General features: G+C 41.6%; 1 protein-coding gene across 2 annotated transcripts in view; it reads left to right on the top strand.

Annotated features, from left to right (window-relative positions):
- Positions 1 to 18,938, top strand: part of RAMP3 (receptor activity modifying protein 3) — a gene marked incomplete at its 3' end in the record, with an annotated part of 158,748 nt that extends 139,810 nt beyond the window's left edge. For both annotated transcript variants that reach the window (XM_081344326.1, XM_081344325.1), the window contains one exon: positions 18,683 to 18,938. In XM_081344326.1, coding sequence (XP_081200452.1) covers positions 18,683 to 18,938 — 256 coding nt within the window. The remainder of the gene's footprint in view (positions 1 to 18,682) is intronic.
- Positions 18,939 to 19,735: the final 797 nt, after the last annotated feature.

Here is a 19,735-nt window from a genome sequence, read left to right as displayed (position 1 = left end):
CAAATGATCTGTGCTGCTTCTGGACTCAGCAGAAGTGCCAGGATCAGCACCAAGCTCCAGCTCCAGCTTGGCACTGATCCTGCTGCTTTCACTGAGCCCTGACAGCCCCGAAGAAGTGCCAATCAGCTGGAAAGTGGCACTGATCCTAGCGCTTCCGCTGAGCCCTGACAGCCCTGCAGCTCCAGCCGTCTCTCGCTCAAGGCTTGTGCGGTGCTGCCACTGGTTCAGCTCATTCCCCTCCCCCGCTACCACTTTTCTAAGATGGCCGCATACCACCTGCTGGGTGCCAATGTACCACAGGTGGTTCCCGTACCACTAGTTAAAAAGCCCTGCTTTGGAGAATATGTTTACACACATTTCTTTTGGCAGGCCCTTATATATTGAAACACCTAGTCTTTCTTTTCATTAACAAGTCATACCGAACTCCTGCAACAATTCTTTATATATTTTAGCCCGCAGCCCCCTAATTATCTTCAGTACTCTTCTCTGCACTTTTTCAGCAGCGTTTTTACATTGTAATGACCAAAACTGGATGCAATGTTCCAAGTATGGTCTTACAAAGGCATTATAAAATGGTACTAACACCTCATGTGATCTTGGTTCTATTCCTCTGTTAATGCGGCCTTGGACTTTGTTGGCTGTTTTGGCAACTGCAGCACACTGCTGGCTCATATTTAAGTGATTGTCCACTAAGACTCCAAGATCCCTATTACAGTTACTAGTATTGAGCCAGGCATCACCTATAGAAGAGGGGGTCAGATTATTCTCCAAAGCACCAGAGGGCAGGACAAGAAACAATAGTTGGAAACTGATCAAAGAGAGAAGCAACCTGGAATAAGGAGAAAGTTCCTAAGAGTGAGGACAATTAACCAGTGGAACGACTTGCCTTCAGAAATCGTGGGTGCTCCATCACTGGAGGTTTTTAAGAAAAGACTGGACAGTTGTTTTATAGATGACATCTGGATCCTAAAAAGTTGTCTTGTATGTATCCTAATTTACAGCCCAAATGTTGGAGATGTGGCAGTTTGGATGTACTTATTTTCATATCTGGTGGACTTGTAGAAATATAAAAGCTTTTTAGATTAAGATTTGGTGGAACATTCAAAAGATTTTCAAGAGAAAGATAAAGTTTACTCCACAATTATTTTTATTGGGTGTTATTACAGATTGTGATACTAAAGAAATTAACTTGATGTTGAATTTGATAACAGCTGCAAGGTTATTGGTAGGGCAATATTGGAAGAAGGATTGCTTGCCTACTATAGAAGAATGGACGCTTAAAGTGTCAAATTTAGCAGAAATGGTTAAGATTTCTGCTTATTTGAAGGATCATTCACAAGAAAGATACATTTCGGTTTGGAGAAGATGGATAGATTATATTCAGAATAAATATGGGACTAAAAAGTTCCATTTAGCCTATGAGTAAATTTTAAAGTATTATTATTATTAATAGTTTATTATAGTGGAATTTTTATTAGCTTTTATATGATATTATTATTTTTAGTATTAGTATTGTTTAACAACTTGGATATTGTATTGTTTAATAATTAGGATATTAATTTGTTTATGTTTTTATTATTATGTTTACTTTTAATTTGTTTATATTTATGTTAAAGGGGAGTTAAAGCGCATTATGGACTTGGTTATTTATTTATTTATTTATTTATTTTATTTTTATTCCATTTATATCCCGCCCTTCTCCGAAGACTCAGGGCGACTTACAAGCTTAGTAGTAGCCTTCATTCTATGTATATGCCTGCTTATTAGGGCTTTCACACACACCCCAAGCGGCATTATTACAAAGTCAGCTTAATTGCCCCCAACAATCTGGGTCCTCATTTTACCTACCTCGGAAGGATGGAAGGCTGAGTCAACCTTGATTTATATAGTTGGTTAATGTTAGTTAGATTATGATTATTATATTTGTAACCCTGTACTCAGCTCTGGGAAGTGGGGGAGGGAGGGGGGGTTTAGGGGGGGTTGGTTTTGGGGTTTATATTGTAATTTTTATAAAACTTTTTAATAAAAAAAAAGAAAAGACTGGACAGTCACTTGTCTGAAAAGGTATAAGTTCTCCTGCTTGAGTGGGGAGCTGGACTAGAAGACATCCAAGGTCCCTTCCAGCTAAGTTCTATACAAGGGGTCGGCAACCTGAAACAGTGAAAGAGCCATTCAGAACCGGTTCTCTTACAAAAGGAAAAACTGGGAGCCGCAAAAAAGGTGCGTGCATGCGTGCATGTGCATGCACAGAATGGGAGCTTGACTGAAGAGTGCAGCCTAAGGCGAGACATGCACCTACCCTGCCCCCTCCACTCATTCACTCGCCTTTGCTTGCAAAAACTTCTCTCTCGGTCTCTCATTCACTCACACTTTGCTCAAAAAAGCTTCCCTCTCCCTCTATTCACTCATACTTTGCTCAAAAATGCTTCTCTCTCGCTCTCATTCACTCACTGACTCGAAAGGCCAGCCGCAGCATCTCCATTGACTTCCATGGGGATGCTTGGCAATGAAGGGGATGATTGAAACCGCTCCTGGTAGTGCTGGTACTGCTAACTTTTCCACTTGCTGCTTGGTTCCGATGAAACTGGAGAACCCTCGGATGCCACTGCTGGGGGTGGAGGAGGCTGCCTGGGTGAGAAAGATGCTGGAGGTCCACCGCATCTCTGCCAGCCTCCGCCTCCCCGGCAGAAACAAATTCCTGTGCCGGCCCCCATGGCAGCAGCGGGCCCCAAGGGCTGGGCAATCGCTACGGCAGCAGTGGCTGCTGTTGGGGTGGCCTAATGCACTCACCAAGAGACGCTGGAGGTGCTCTAGGCCCGGTGTGGGAGCCGCCACGCTCACCATCTTTGCCGGCTGTGGCAGCAGAAGCAGCACCGCCTGCCTGCCGGGCGGAAGCAACAGGAAGGCGGCGGCTGCTGTTGCTGGAGCTGTTCGAGGCCCGGCAGGTAGGTGGTGCTGCTCCTGCTGCCACAGCGGCCAAAGACAGTGAGCACAGCAGCTCCCACGCCAGGCCTGGAGCACCTCCAGGGTCTCTCAGCAAGGGCACTAGGCTGCCGCAACATTAGCCGCCGACGCCTTCCTGTTGCTTCTGCCCGGCAGGCAGGCAGTGCTGCTCCTGCGGCCAAAGATGGCGAGTGCAGCAGCTCCCACACTGGTCCTGGAGCACCTCCAGCGCGTCTCATGGGGTTTTCATGAGCTGTATGCCATAATCATCACAATTATGACAAATCACGGCTTGAACTATCTTTTGTAATGAGTCTATCTCATATATTAGTTTCCCTTTTTAAGTTGCATTACAGAAATAAATGAACTTTTGCACGATATTCTAATTTTTTGAGTTTCACCAGTAATTATTCATATTATTATAACTCACTGTGACCATTTATGTTGACTTTTCATGCAAGAAGCATATAATCAAGTTTAAGTTACTATATAATTTATTATTTTAAGCAATCCCATGCAATGCTGAAGTTAGTTGAAATTAAAGGGCAATCTTATGTGTCCTACTTTAGAATAACTATATAGATTTGCCCCTTAATCTCAGTCAACTCAACTAATTTCAGTACTGCAAGTCCCACTGGCTTCAACAAGTATATAAACACAATAGGTAAAATCTGAATGAAAATCATATTAAAATCTCCAGGACTAATTTGAGCCAATCTAGATTAGATATGGGATCCACATAAACAACTTTTCTACTTTATTTCTACTCTATATCAAAAGCATTCAGATTGGTGTGTGTGTGTGTATGCATTTGATAGGTGTGTAGGAAGGGTAGCGTACCACTTTCTTTGGAAGCCATATTCAATCCCTCTCTGCTCTCCTTCCATGTACTTTTCTCACATAGAAAAATATGGTAAATTCACATTTTGTGTCAGTGAAAAAAGACTGATTATTCATATGCTTGAGGATATAATCACACATATGCCATGATGTCAGATACATATATAATGAATCACACATCATAACTTGCTCCTATCTCAACAGAGCGTATAGCTGCTGTTTCAGTTTAAAAAATAATAATACAGGTAGTTTTCATTTAGTGACTACCTTGGAAAGTGGCTATTTGTAGTATGATGGTGATAAAAAAGTAACTGAAATCAGTGCTTGCATTTGCAGCATTTCTATCTCTGTCATATATTTACTACTATAGTCAGCCTGTCAAGTTTCCTACTGATAGAACCAAATAAATCAGAACTCCGAGACAGGAGATTTCCTCAAAGAGCATGTTTATTGGATACATAATGTCGGTATGATCAAACCAAATCTAAAACCCCCCACCCCAAAGGTTCAGAGTAACTCAATGTAATAGGTCTCACCCTTCTAGTTAGCCATAAATCACATTCTCCGATAGAAATATTTAATGGGCTTTCTTGCAGGATGTCCCTCATTCGCCACTACAGTGTGGGAATGACCTTGGTTCCCATGGGATCTATTCATGTTTAGACTAGCAAAAATACTCCATCCCCCCTCCCTCTCCTGTGGCAACTTAGAACGACAAAGATGGTTGCAGCCAGGATTCTTGTAGATTTGACAGTTAAACCCCCCTAAGGAGAAAGCAGTTCCTGTCAGAGAAACAGAGACACAGGTTAAGATTCCTCCCTAGGCTTTTGGGGGTGTTTATCATAAAATCTCTATATTAATCTTTCTGCCTTCACATCTCCCCTCTTCACCCATGTGGCTTCTGATAAGGGATAATCTTTCCACTGCACTAGAAATTGTAATTTCCCTTTTATATAGTCTAGAATTGAGAATGCACTTTATTTCATAATGAGTTTCACCCTCTACTAGAACAGGACCAGGTGCTTTTTTGGGAATTGGTCTCAATGTGGACTCTGTGACAGGGTTTAATAAACTGCAGTGGAAAACTGTGGACCTTCCTCAAAAGTCATGGGAGTTGTAATTCTATGGTGACAAGATTGATGATCTTGACTATAGGGAAAGGAAAGAAAAACTTAGGTCCTGATTTCTTACTGGGTAATTTTAACCTTAAGTACTTAGTAGAGAAATAAACTCTCCCACATAAAACAGTTTCTGAGGAGACCGCCTCTTGTTGGCTTGCTCTTTGTAGCACTTTGCAGCTTAGGTTAACACCCATCTAACATTCACCCAAGCATTCTGCAGGGATGTCACCCACTGATTCAAACTTTGCAAGGAGGAGGATCCTGAAGACATTCAGGCATAGGAACAAACTCTGCCAGTTGCTACTTTAAACGGGGTAAGTCTGGTGCTGCTATGCATGGTATTATTGTATACCACTTCAGCAAAAGGCAGGTTGTCTGTCCAGTTAGTTTGCTGATAGTTGATATAGCATAAGTATTGTTCCACCATTGCGTTCATATGTTCAGCCGATCCATTAGTGCTCGGATGAAAAGCTGTAAAGTTTTCAGAACCCCAAAGTGGCCAGCTTGCTTTGTATAATGGCTCTGCTGGAGGGCTTGAATCCTAAGGGTATTGGGAAGGTATAGCTTAGATCCCTCCCATGCCAGCTCATCTCGACATGTTAACAGTTGTTTGTGGTCATTGAACTACAGATCAGTCTTTAATTCATCCTTGAGTTTCTGGGTTAAGTGGCTGTTGGGCTTGACTGATCGCCTCTGAGTCTGACCTCTGGTGGTTACTTGAGCATCTTTCTGCAGTAGGGGAATAATTGCATTAATTACTTCCTCATGGTGGCTCTTATATTGAGGCATTCTGGACAATGTGTGAGCCAGGAAATTCTTTCCCCTTGGAATGTATTTTAAGGCAAAACTGTTGAAGTATTGTATCCATCAGAGTTGTTTAGGAAATAGTTTTTGCAGGGTGTTGAGCACCTCCATGTTTTGTGATCAGTCAATACCTCAAAAGGTGTGTCAGCAAATAGCCTGAGCCTGCAAAGATGAAGTGAGGAAAGCTAAGGCTCAAAATGAACTAAGGCTCACGACAAAAGTCAAAAATAACAAAAAAGAAAAAGGTTAAGGAAATGATTGGTCCATTAGTGGGAGAAAATGGCAAGAAAGTGACAAGCAACAGGGAGAAAGCAGAACTATTTAACTCATTTTTTGCATTCATCTTTATACAAAGGGAAAAAACAGTCCAACCTATCAAAAACAGTATCGTAAGAAACAGATTAGAAACACAAGGTAAGAAAATGGTAAGTGAGCATCTGTGTACCCTAGATAAGTTCAGTTCACCAGGACCAGGTGGATTACACCCCAACGTTCTGAAGGAACTGCCAGATGTGATCTCAGAACTATTGAACTATATTTTTCAAAGATCCTGAAGCACTGGGGAACTACCAGAGGACTGGAAGAGAGCTGATGTAGTTCCCATCTTTAAAAAAGGGGGAAAAATGGATCCATGAAACTATAGACCTATCAGCCTGACCTCAATACCTGGTAAGATTCTGGAAAAGATAAACAATGAATCAGCGAATACCTAGAGGTAAACAAAGTCATTACCAAAAAACAACATGGGTTTGTCAAAAACAGATCATGACAGACAAATCTTATTGCATTCTTTGACCAGGTGACAAAATTAGTGGACCAAAGGATTGCTGTGAATATAATTTACTTGGACTTCAGTAAGGCATTTGATAAAGTAGATTACAACTTACTACTTGATAAGATAGAAAAATGTGGGTTAGGCAGCATGACCACCAGATGGATCTGTAGCTGGCTGGCAAACCATACTCAACGAGTAGACCTCAACGGCACTACATCCACATGGAGAGGAGTGTGTAGTGGGTGCCCCAGTGCTCTGTTCTGGGCCCAGTGCACTTCAACATCTTCAGCAATGATTTTGATGAGGGGATAGATTGGGAATTCATCAAATTTGCAGGTGACAGCAAGCTGGCAGGAATAGCCAACATTCCAGAAGATAGGCTAAGATACAGAAGGATCTTGACAGACTTGAACATTGGGCACTATCTAACAAAATGAAATTCAATGGTGAAAAAAGTAAGGTTTATTTTATTTTTTATTTTTTAAAATCCCATTTATATCCCGCCCTTCTCCGAAGACTCAGGGCGGCTTACAATCTAAGCACAAATCAATTCTACAGGTTCTACAATTAGGCAAGAAAAACCAAATGCATAGGTATAGTATAGGTGGTACTTGCTCAATCGTAGTAACTGTGAGAGGGATCTCAGAGTCCTAGTGGACAATCACTTATATATGAGCCAGTAGTGTGCTGCAACTGCCCAAAAAGCCAACACAGTGCTAGGCTGCATTAACAAGAGGGATAGAATCAAGATCATGTGAAGTGTAAATGCCACTTTACAGTGCCTTGGTAAGGCCATGCTTGGAATCCAGTTTTGGTCACCACGATGTAAAAAAGATGTTGACACTCTAGAAAGAGTAGAGAGAAGAACAACAAAGATGATTAGGGGACTGGAGGCTAAAACATATAAGGAACGGTTGCTGTAATTGGGTATGTCTACTTTAATGAAGAGAAGGATGAGGGGTGGCATGATAGCAGTGTTCCAATATCTCAGGGGTTGCCACAAAGAAGATGGAGTCAATCTATTCTCCAAAGCACTTGAATGCAAGACAAGAAGCAATGGATAGAAACTAACCAAAGAGAAGCAATCTAAAACTAAGGAGAAATTTCTTGACAGTGAGAACAATTAATCAGTGGAACAACCTGCCTCCAGAAGCTGTGAATGCTCCAACACTGGAAGTTTTTAAGAGACTGGACAGCCATTTGTCTGAAATGGTATAGGGTTTCCTGCCTTAGCAGGGGGTTGGACTAGATGACCTCCAAGGTCCCTCCCAACTTCATTGTTGTTGTTGTTATTCCCATCTAGGAAATGCCACCAGATGAGTCATGCCCATCTCATTGCAAAAGCCTCCTTCTTCCACACAGTTCACTGCCTTTCTGTATCTGTGATTTTGTTTGAGGTGAGGTGCATGGTTGTAAGTCTCCTTTGTTATTTCTCTGTACAAATAGTGCACCTACAGTGACTGTCATGGTCCCAACATACAGAAACAAATAAACCAGAACTCCGAGGCTTGAAAATTCCTCAAAGAACATGTTTATTAATTATAAAGCATCAGCACAATCAACAGTGAAACCAAGTCTGAAATTCCCACTAAAAATTTCCCAGTTACAAAGTAGAATGTCCCACCCACAAAACTATGTCATCACTACATTCTCCAATACATTCATTTGACGGGCTTTCTTATACAACGCCTAGTCCCTGATCATGGGAGTAGTAGATAAACTTGGTTCCCACAAGACAGAAGATTATTTTGACTAGTGAAGCATCTGGGCAAGCCCCCTCCCTCCGTTCTATGTGGCAACCTGCAGCCAGGTTCATTGTAGAGTTGTCAGTGGCATCGCTAGCATCAGTTTGGATGATGGAATTGTTTCTCAAGGTCAGGGTGTTTGTGGATTGGCTCTTCCGCAAACAGTCTTTTGAGTTGTTCACATGCCACCTGGCATTCGAAGCTTTACTGGGGTGAGACTTCCCCCCAACCTGCAATTGCTTGTGGGTTTGCAGAGACTGCCACAACAATACCGTCCTAGGTTTTGTGAGGTCCATCTCCACCCCTTCATTGGAGATTTGGTACTCTAAATAATCCAGGCAGGATTGATGGAATATGCATTTAGACAGCTTAGCATAGAGGTTCAGTATCAATAGTCTCTTGAGCACCTCACGAACTAACTTTGCATGTTCCTCCATGTTCTCTGTGTAAATGAGGATGTCATCAAGGTAGACCCCCTTGGAGAGATGATCATGCAGTATCAGGTTGATTAGCTGGATAAATATGGTGGGGGCCCCCTGAAGGTCAAAAGGCATCACTGAATTGGAAACTTCCCAGAGGGCAATTGAAAGCTGTCTTCCACTTATCCCCTTCCCTAATTCTCACTCGGTAATAAGCCTCCCTTAGGTCCAGTTTAGTGAAGATTTTCCCACGTGCAAGGTGGGCTAACATGCCCTTCATCAGGGGGAGGAAATACATATTTTTCATGCTAACAGCATTTAATCTTTTAAAATCCACACATAATCTCAAAGATCCATCTTTCTTGAACAGCACTGGGGCAGCTACCCATGATTTGGCTGGCTCAATAAAACCCCTAGTTAGATTTTTGTCTATGTTAGTTCATTTATCTCACTGGGGGCCATGGAATACATTTCAGGTTTTGGGAGTTTAGCCCCTGACAGTATTTCAATTGCATAGTTGGTAGTTTGGTAAGGGGGATTACGTTGCATTCCTCCTCACTGAAAACCTCTGCTAAGTACTAGTATTCCGTGGGGATGAGGTGGACCCCTGTCACTCAATCTGTGGTGGCTTTCAATGGCTCAGTTAGCACTTCCCTCTCCTTTGTGCTTCTAATCCTCATTATTTGACTAACCTTGGGGGATGGAAGGGGCCCTGTTGCTAGTCTCAATGTCCTCACTTCATTCTCCCACTAAATGGTAGGTTGCCACTTATCAAGCCATGCTAATCCCAGAATTATAGTCTCAGTCATTTTTTGAATCACCACAAAATGGATGATATCCCTAGGCTGTCCCATCTCCAAGCACACTGGTTGGGTTAAGTGAGTTGCAGGGGAGCCTCCCATCAAAGACGCATCGGCCTGCTTGAATTTCATGTCTATGGGCAATAGTTTGGCCTGGATTCCCAATTTCAGCACAGTTGGGAGACTGATCAGACACCTTGTACAGCCTGAGTTTATTATGACATTTAAGTCTGTCTGGACCTCAATCTTTGCACTATACATTTGGCGGCAATAGTGAAGGGTGGGATGGCTTGAGGGAGAAGGGAAGGAGAAGGGTTTGATCTTGACATGCCCAATTTGATTTCCCTCGTCCCCTCTGTGGGGGCCTTTTCGGCTTGATGGTAGTGGCAGGCGTGTTCTTGGTTGAGGGGTAGGAGCCAGGCATTTGGCAGCCCGTTGACCCTTCTGGCCACACCTGAAGCACTTGATGGGAGCTCTGGCAGGTGCTTGGGGGGGCGCTGGTTGCGGGAGCAGCCGATGGTCATTGTCAAAACAGGTGTCTCCTGGCTTATCTACTTTTTCCTTTCCTCCTCTCTGGAAGCGAAGAGATTCCCTAAACAAGCTCTCTGTTTATGTGCTACTTTTCTGAGCAGCACAGCAAATCCCTAAAAAGTTTCAACTACAAATTAAGCTCAGCTCTGCTACCTTGATTGGAATTCTCAGGTTGTTTACAGCTGTTGCCTGAAATTGACAAGACCCTAATCAGTTTTATATTGAAGACTTTTGTTTGCTTCCTAACTAGCTTCCTGTTGAAAGAGCTGGCACTTGCGCATTCCTTTCTATGTGTATTCTGTACTTTTTTAGTCCCTTGTTATCCTTTCCTTGCCAATGAATGTAAATATAAATATAAATTGCTAATTACCTCAACACTGGAGTGAGCATTGCATGGGGTGGGGGACTGGAGAAAAAGGTTTATTTGTTTTTTTGACTTCTGGTTTGCCGATGCGGTTGCTATGGGTGCTTGGAGGACGGCTCTCGTCTTCCATGGCCAGTTTTGCATCGCTGGGGGGGTCCTAAAAGGGCTGAAACATTGCCCTGGAGAGGCGAGCAGCAGGAGGGGCTTTCGCAGAAACGCAGGAGAGTGGCAACTCTTCCATTAGTGCCTGCATTCCCTTCAACTGGCAGACAACATGGCCGATCACTAGGCTGCAGACAGCCGAAGTGACACTTAACCATCAGGCAACATTAAAGCACCATGGAAGAGACTGGGTATTTTTTATTTTTTATTTTTTTATTTTAATCCCATTTATATCCCACCCTTCTCCGAAGACTCAGGGCGGCTTACAATCTAAGCACAAATCAAATGTACTTAGCAATAGCCTTCATTCTATGTATATGCCTGCTTATTAGGGCTTTCGCCCCCCCCCCAAGCGGCATTATTACAAAGTCAGCTTATTGCCCCCAACAATCTGGGTCCTCATTTTACCTACCTCGGAAGGATGGAAGGATGAGTCAACCTTGAGCCTGGTGGGATGCGAACCTGCAATAATTGCAGGCAGCTGGTGTTACTTAAGGAGGCATTAGCCCACTGCTCCACCAAGGCTCTACCTCTCTTAAATTCCAACTTTTTTTCCACCTAAGTAAGCTGCTAAAGTACTTTTCCTCCCTGTGGAGAGGGAAGGGGAATTTTAGCCCTTCCTCCAGAAACAGCAGTGATTGAATATACAGGGGAAATTTTTTAAAAAATGTTGAAAAAATAATTGGATCCCAACTAAAACTTGTGGATTAAAAGCTTTTGATTATCTACTTTTTACTTTCTATTTTTATTTGAAAATTTCGCTTTTCCCTCCTAAAACAGAAGAAATAATTGAAAGGAATTTCCTAAACAGGGGGGACATCTTGTGGCTAAACCTGAAATTGCAATCTGTTAATTTTAAAGAAAAGAGACCTGGCTGACACTTTAGAAAACAAGATAAGAGTAACCTTGTACATCTGCTGTGAGAGTCTTAGCTGTTTCTAATTCACTGAGGGGGAAAAAGAACTATAAAAGTTTTCAACTTAACTCATTACTATGGAAGACCAGGAACAGACTTTTACTATTGAAGAAATGCAAAAACAAATTTCTGCTGTGATGAAACTAACTTGCCAAACTTACCAATTCCTTCTTACAGCCGGTGATGAAATAAAAGCTTTTGGGGGAAAAACTAGAAAGCGTCTTAGATAAGCAAACCCAAACTTTGACTGCAACTAATAAACTATCTGTACAGAATACAACAGAAAAAAAGAACAATCAAATATTTTGACAGAAGATTTAACTGCCCAACAAGTACAGATAAGAAAAAACTTTGAAAAAATATTACAAAATGGATGGAGGGAAAAACCTGCTACATAAACCAGAAGGAATCCGAAGATCAAAATGAGAAACAGATGGAAGAAAAGATAAACAGTCTAGGACAACTACGTCAAGAGGAGAAAATAATGAGATTTGGTAGTTCTGCCAGACGCCTCAACCCTCCAAAAATGGACATTGGATGGTCACCTCAATATGATACAATAATACAAGAATTCTTTGATGATCCTGAAGCAATGACACGGAAAATGACATGGCAAAGGAAAAAAATCCAGAATAAGACTGAAGAAGAATGGAGTGTAGACATAAGAGGCCTAAAATAGAATATATTTAAGTAGATAGGACCCGTATTTTGAATATGAAATATTGTTATAATGTGAAGATAAAGAAAAATGTTGGCTAACTAAAACCTAGATGTATGAATATCAATAGTTAAATTGAAATATTGAGTTGTTTATAAAGGTTAAATGAAGGTGATTAAGACATATATATGTTAAGAGTGATGTAACGTAATCAATACGTTTGGATGTAGTGATAAGAATAAAATTATAAGGCTAAATATGAGAGAGCGGACATAAAGAACAGAGAGGATGTACTAAATGCTGAAATGGGAGAAATTTTGGAAATTATAATGAAAATAAGAATATAGTGTACTATATTGGAACCGCTTACCAGCTGAACTCCGGATGGCCCCCGACCTTCGCTCCTTCCGGCGTGATCTAAAAACTTATCTATTCGAACAAGCCGGCCTGGCCTGATGGATTTGGGTTTTAAAATTATTTAACTAATGTATTCTTATTTTATTGCCCTGTACACCGCCCTGAGTCCTTCAGGAGAAGGGCGGTATATAAATCAAATCAAATCAAATCAAATAAATAAATAAATAAATAAATAAATAAATAAATAAATACTAATCTGTTGATATGGAAATGAGATAGATAAGAAGTATATCTGGAACACTAGGTGTTGGGGAGAATTGTGACAAAGGGAAGTGGGGTCATTCAGAAATTTGGAAATGATAAATATTAAACATTTAACTTAAATATTAATGCAAAATTAAAGCCAGGAAAATTTATAAGGTTATTGCTGGTCTAAAGATGGAATGTCAAAATAAATAAAATATATAAAATTATTGATAAATTACTAAATAGCTGATGGATAAAATAAGAAATATGTTGATTTAGACAAGAGACAATATGTATTACAGGAAAAAAGAGAGGAAATACTGGCTGTAATAGTTGGAGATTTGTAATAACATACATTTGTATGAAATGGAACTATTGTAACCCAGACACCATGTTGCTTTTCAAAGATATAATTGTAATATTGGAAAATTAATAAAAAGTTTTTAAAAAAAGATTTGTTTTTTTATCCAGCTTCCTCATGAGTTGAGTTTTCCCACCATTTGGGCTCACCTATTTGTTTGGGGTCATATCCTTCTGACAGTGTAAAGCAAAGGAAAGATGAAGTAAAATCGTAAGTGCAGTTGCTATCATATGTTTTTTCACACAGTGTCCCAAGTGCTGATCTGTGGTTTTCACTTAGTGAATGAATTGTTGACCCCAATTGTAACCACTAAATGAGGACTAACTGTATAGCCATAGTATAGTATATGTACCTCCTCGTTGGTGGAATGAATGCAATGTCTACTGACTTTTGAGTTAGACATCCATCTTGCATAGAAGCATGTGAATGTGCCTAAGGTAAAACTAGATTTTGTTTCTTTGAAAATGGACATTTATTACAGGTATTTTTTGAATTACGACAGTTCACGTAGCAACTATTCAAAATTACAACCCCCCCCCTCAAAAAACTACTTTTGACCCAGTCCCAAAGTTACATATGTTGCGGCACCACAGCAGTCGTTTGCCCTTACGACTGACCACAGAGACACTGCAATATGCCCCATGCTTCCCCTGGATTCCACTTGCTCCTCCTCACCCAATTTCCCATCATTTACTTACTTTTCGAAGATCCCAGAGTTCCAGAACAGACTGACCCACATGGCAGAAAAGCAGAGGTCTTTTACTCAAATGTTGATGAAGCTGTAAGAACTTCAAATCTAAGGAAAACCACTTTGCCAGCATCTGAATAAAAGACTTACCAGCATCCCTTAGGCCTCATTTGGTCTTGGCCTGGACAGCACTACAGCAGCCTCTTGCTTGCTGCTGAGTGGCTGGTTTGAATAAGCAGCTTATTGGAGTGTGAAGGCAGCAGTGGCAGCCAATGAATATGGACCTTGAAGGAAACAACTTTACATTTATTGTCTGCCATGCTGCCCAGTTCCTGTAGAGACCCGTCAGGGCAGGATGGATGGGAGAAAAATGTCTGGGAGCATGATGCAGCATCTCTGCGGTCAATCGTAAGGGCAAATGACTGCTGTGGTGCTGCAATATACATTAATTTCGAGACTAGGTTGTAAATATTTTGAAAGGGGGGAGGTCATAATTTTAAGTGAACTGTCATAACTTGAGGAACTTGAGCAGCCAATCAACTCAGAGCTTGTTTCCTTTGTCTCATTGGACTGAATTGCATGCTCCGTGTTGATTGGCTACTGCTATTGCCTTCACACCCCAATCACTGAAGCTGTTCATTCAAACCAGCCAGCCAGCAGCAAGCAGGAGGCTGCTGCAGTGCTGCCCAGCCCAGGACCAAATGAGGCTTGTAGGGACACTGGCCTCATGGCAGAAAAACAGACATCTTTTATTCAGATGCTGGTAAAGCTGTTTTCCTTAAAACTTCACATCTGAGTAAAAGACGTTTGCTTTTCTGCCACTTGGGTCAGCATATTCTGGAGTTCTGGAGATCTTCGAAAACTAAGGAATCAGAAATGGGTGGGAAGGAGCAAGTTAAATCAGGGAGGCTAGCAAAGCAGGCCCAGGGCTTGTGGAGCCCCAGCGGGGCAAGATGTGGGGGGAAGCAACTATGGGGATCCCAAGGGATTGTAAGTGAGCATGAGGTATCTCAGTGGGTGGGAGGAGGCCTTGGGTGGTCAGAAGCAAGTTAGCTTTTTCCAGTACTAGGCCCCACATGGTCTTCCCCACCCTGAGATACTTCACGTGCACTTAACAACATGTTCATTCGATTAACAAAAGCATTGGGAAAAGCAGAGAAGGATCACGTTCATTCAACATGATCCAATTAATGAATCCTCTACTACATTCGTAACTCAAGGATTACCTGTAAATGCTGGCAAGAAATGCTATATTTGCCATGGTTATGGTCCATGGTTGGGAACCTATTCTATTATTTTTCCATTTTAATTAACTTTTATTGCTTTTTAATTAATAACAAAAAAGAAAGGTGCAAAAAGATAATGTTGGTTGTTACCTATAAAGTCCTGCATGACATGAGTCCAGGCTACTTGAGGAACCTTCTCACCCTTATGGAACAGGCCTGTCCGACCTGTGCCATCAGAGGATCCCATCAGTCAAGGAACTTTAGCTCATGGGGTCCAAGGTCTGCCTTGACCTTGGCCCTTTGCAACTTCTTGCCCCCTGAGGTGAAATTGGCTCCTCCTACCTGACCTTCCATAACAGGGTGGAGACCTGGCTCTGCCAGATAGCGTGGGCCCTGATAAAGGAGTACCACACTGGTTGAAATTAATAGCAGTTCCCGTCTCTTCTCCCTGTACATTCTGCTCCTTTCATCTCCATCTTGAATGGGATGAAGGGAATTGAAGGGGAACGCATCAAATTTGCAAATGACACCAAACTGTCAGGAGTAGCCAACACCCCAAAAAACAAACTCAGGATCCAAAAAGACCTTGACAAACTTGAACAATGGGTCCTATCCAACAAAATGAGTTTCAATGTGGAAAAAAACAAAGTACTACACTTAGGCAGGAAAAACCAAAGGAACAAATACAGATTGGGCGAGACCTGGCTTGGAGGCAATAACTGTGAGAGGGACCTTGGAGACCTGGTGGACAATCACTTAACTATGAGCCAGCAGTGTGCAGCAGCAACCAAAACAGCTAATACAATCCTGGGTTGTATAAACAGAGGCATAGAATCAAGATCACACGAAGTATTAGTACCACTTTATAAAGCCCTACTGAGATCACACCTTGAATATTGTAGCCAATTTTGGTCACCATACCACAAAAAAGATTTTGAGAGACTGGAAAAAATTCAGAGTAAGATGATCACAGGCCTGGAGACCAAAATGGACGAAGAACGGCTGCGGAACATCAAACTCATGTCTAAAGAAAAGAAGAAATAGGGGAGACATGATAGCAGTGTTCCAGTATCTGAGGGGCTGCCACAAGGCAGAGGGGTACAAGTCGTTCACCAGAGCACCAAAGGGAAGGACAAGAAACAATGGTTGGAAGCTGATCAAGGAGAGAAGCAACCTGGAATATTAAGGAGAAACTTCCTAACTGTGATGACAATCAACCAATGGAACAGCTTACCCCCAGAAATCGTGGGCGCTCCATCACTAGAAGTTTTTAAAAAGAGACTGGACAATCATCTGACTCAGATGGTATAGGTTCTCTGTCAGAATCCATTTATATTTCATTTCTAACTATCTGGTCTGCTTCTCCAGATGAAATATGAGGGGGTGGAAATGATCCTGCTGCGAATGGACTGTTATCCCTTCTCTCCCACGATGGGCTTGGTTGGAGCTTGGCTAATCCACAACTGACCGAATGAACCATGGGATGGGGTTTGCTTGGGAGCACTTTAAAAATATCAATCTGTGGGGGGATTCCTCAGATCCTGTCTATTATGCCTGCTATCTCCTATTAGTAAAAGTTCCTGTTTGGAGAATCTTGTCTCCAAGAGTCCTGCTTTCTTAAGATGTGGGCTGAAGTGGGTTTTGACATTAGACAGGATCTGCATTAAGAGTCAACCTGGAAGGAAGAACCTTACCGGGGGATTTTGCAAAAAATACAATGTCTAACGAAGAGGCAGGGAAGGAGGGAAGCCCCATGGAAAGGGAGCCTTCCTCCCAACCAAAGTTCTACCAACTATCGGGAGCTGAAGCATCATATTTCTCCGGGGAAGAGGTGGTGGAGATGCGTGACCACAAACCGCTGTGGTCGATGGGTGTTGGAAGGAAAAGCGAGTGGGAAAAGGCATTGAGGAAAGTGACCCTGAGACAGGGCAGCCAGCAACCCGAATGGAAGCAAGAGATGGAGGAATCCTTGCACAACAATGGAGGGGATGGGAGTTATGCACAACATGCAGACTGGATCCCAGAGAAAGCTATCGACCTGATGAAAAAAAAAAACTTGGCTCTCTAAGGGAGGAGAAACCTGAGTCCTGTAACCACACCAGTGCCTGGAGCTGGAGCTGGAGAGACAGGGGGAGGGGCATCTGGAACATGTAGTACTGGGGACATCCGCTGAAGAGCTACCACCTCAGCAGCCCCCACACCCCGCTGACCTGCAAATGAGGATCAGGATGGGGGGCAATATCACCAGCAGCAAAGGCACCAATCCATTCAAAGATCCCTGCCCCTGGAAGCAAAATTCAGGGGGGAGCCGCCATGCTTGCGGTTTTTTCTAACTCAAGTTCTCATTTATATGGAAGAATATGTACCGGACATCCCCAGCGACAAAGCCCGCATCTGTATCATGCAATCTGCCCTGGACAGACTGGTTGCACATTGGGTGGTGGACCTGCATGACTCCAACAACCCAGAACTCAACGATTTCAACCGGTTCATGTCATCCTTGAGAAGGCAATTCGAGGACCCCCTGGCTGATTGCAAGGCCCATGAGAGAATCAAAATGGTGAGGCAGGGCAGATGGCCGGTGGCTGAATATACACAAGAATTCTGGGCCATTGCCAACAAGCTGAACTGGCCAGAAGATATCCTCCTTAGCTATTTCAAAGATGGGCTAAACTACGACCTGTATGATGCTTGCCTGCCTTGAGGGGACCCACACCACCTCAATGACTGGTACGTCCTGGCAGAAGAGGTGGAGATAGACTTACTGAAGAGGCACTGCCAAGGAAAACCATGGGGCCGCCCAACTCCCAAACAGACGTGCGAGCCAGCGAAACCACTGGCTACGGCTAAGAAATCAACGGGCTGTTTTAAATGTGGGAGAGAGGGCCACCGCGCCACAGAATGCCGCTGTTAGTTGATACAAAGTCAGTGTCTCTGCTTTCATCCAATTTTTCCACATCATCATCTTTGTCTCAAGTTTTAAAGTTGGGTTTCCTCATACAGTCAGTTTGTCATGAGAAAAAGCTGAATTTTTATTAGACTTTACATTCTCTAACATTCTAATTGATGTAATTGTTTTCAGAGATACTAAAGTTTTAGTATTAAGATTCTAATATAGTCCATCAAACCAAAGGTGCTTTAATGTATAATCCATAGTTCCTCAAATTGGAAAATTAAAGCCAAATATTGCCCTTCATTGTTTAATATTTTACAGTAGGTAAACCTTATGATACAGGTAGTCTTTGAGCTATGACTGTAATACTGCCCTAAGTCATAATGGTGATAAAATGGCAACTTTATTTTATTTTGGTGTTTTTTATAGCAGTCATTAAGTAAACCAGTATTGCAAAATGAACACCACATTCATTAAGTGAATGCCATGTTCATTAAGTGAACCAATAATTTATTATGGGCACATTTTTGTTGAAAACTGGTGGTATCTGACAATTTTCCACAAAGCTGTCATAAAAATGTGATCACATGACTATGTTACCAACAGGTGTAAATGTGGCCATATTGTCAAGCACCCAAAATGTAGTCCTGTGAACATTGGGGGTGTATTAGGGTTGACCATTACAACTTCCAATCCAGGTCATAAATTTCACTTTTCAGATCCATTTTTATTTTGAAGCATTGTTAAGTGAATGTAAAAAAAACTAAAAATAATTCTCAGCAGTGTTTTGAGAATGTATTTCTTCACTTATTTTCATATTATTTCCTTTTCAGGTATTACAACAACTTTATTCTATGTACAGAACACAAGGTTTCAACAGCAAAGTGCTTTTGGCCTAACCCACTAGCTGAAGGCTTCATCACTGGAATCCATAGACAATTCTTTACAAACTGTACCTCAGATAAAGTGCATTGGGAAGATCCTCCGGATAAAATTCTGGTTCCTCTGATTTTCATACCAATTCTTCTGACAGTTGCCATGGTTGGTTTAGTGGTATGGTGTAGCAAAAGAAGTGATATTTTGGTATAACTTAGCATTCATCACCATACTGTTATTTCTTTTATTGATAATGGAATAGAAATAGACATTTGTTTATGTGTTTGTGTGTGTGTGTGTGTGTGTGTGTGTGTGTGTGTGTGCGTGCATGTGTACACACATACAGACAGATTCATACATATAAAGACAATTTTGGCAAGCAATAAAGGGCAACGTTCTTCTGTAGCTACATATATCTATTACAAACATTACTTCTCCAGCAGTACAAACATTATTCTGATAAAAATAATAGTTCATGACCATGACTCTGTAATGAATAGAAACTCAAAACAATATCTGAATGTGCTATATATAATGGAAGCTTTTAAACTCAAGAGTGAATCTCAGCTGTTCAATTATTTTTTGAAACATGATAACTATATATGGACTGCAGATTTGAAATGCATACACATTTACACTGAACAATCATGGGAGGGGCTGTTTTGGAATTAAATGTGAAAATCAAGAATATTTAAGTATGAACTTTGGGACTTAAGTAGACCATACTTGCCAAAGATATATAACATGCATATACATCTGCAGCAAAAGAAAGTGAAACACTATGAATAATGAATGATCAGAGAATTGTCATGATTACATTGGTTCTTTTACAAATTAGTAAACAAGAAACATGTCTCTGAATGTTTGCATCCTGGACTACAGAATGATCTCTTGAAAGAATATAATTTTCTTTTGCAAATCTGCAAAGAGAATGAGTAGAAATTGGTCAACCAGAAATGTATTCAAGTGTCAAAGGAACTGTTTTAGTCATCTCTTTCTGTGTTTTTAAA

Source organism: Vipera berus (genome assembly GCF_964194415.1).
Source record: "Vipera berus genome assembly, chromosome: Z".
In the NCBI taxonomy this organism is placed as follows: Eukaryota; Metazoa; Chordata; class Lepidosauria; order Squamata; family Viperidae; genus Vipera; species Vipera berus.
This window is presented reverse-complemented; position numbering and strand designations above follow the sequence as displayed.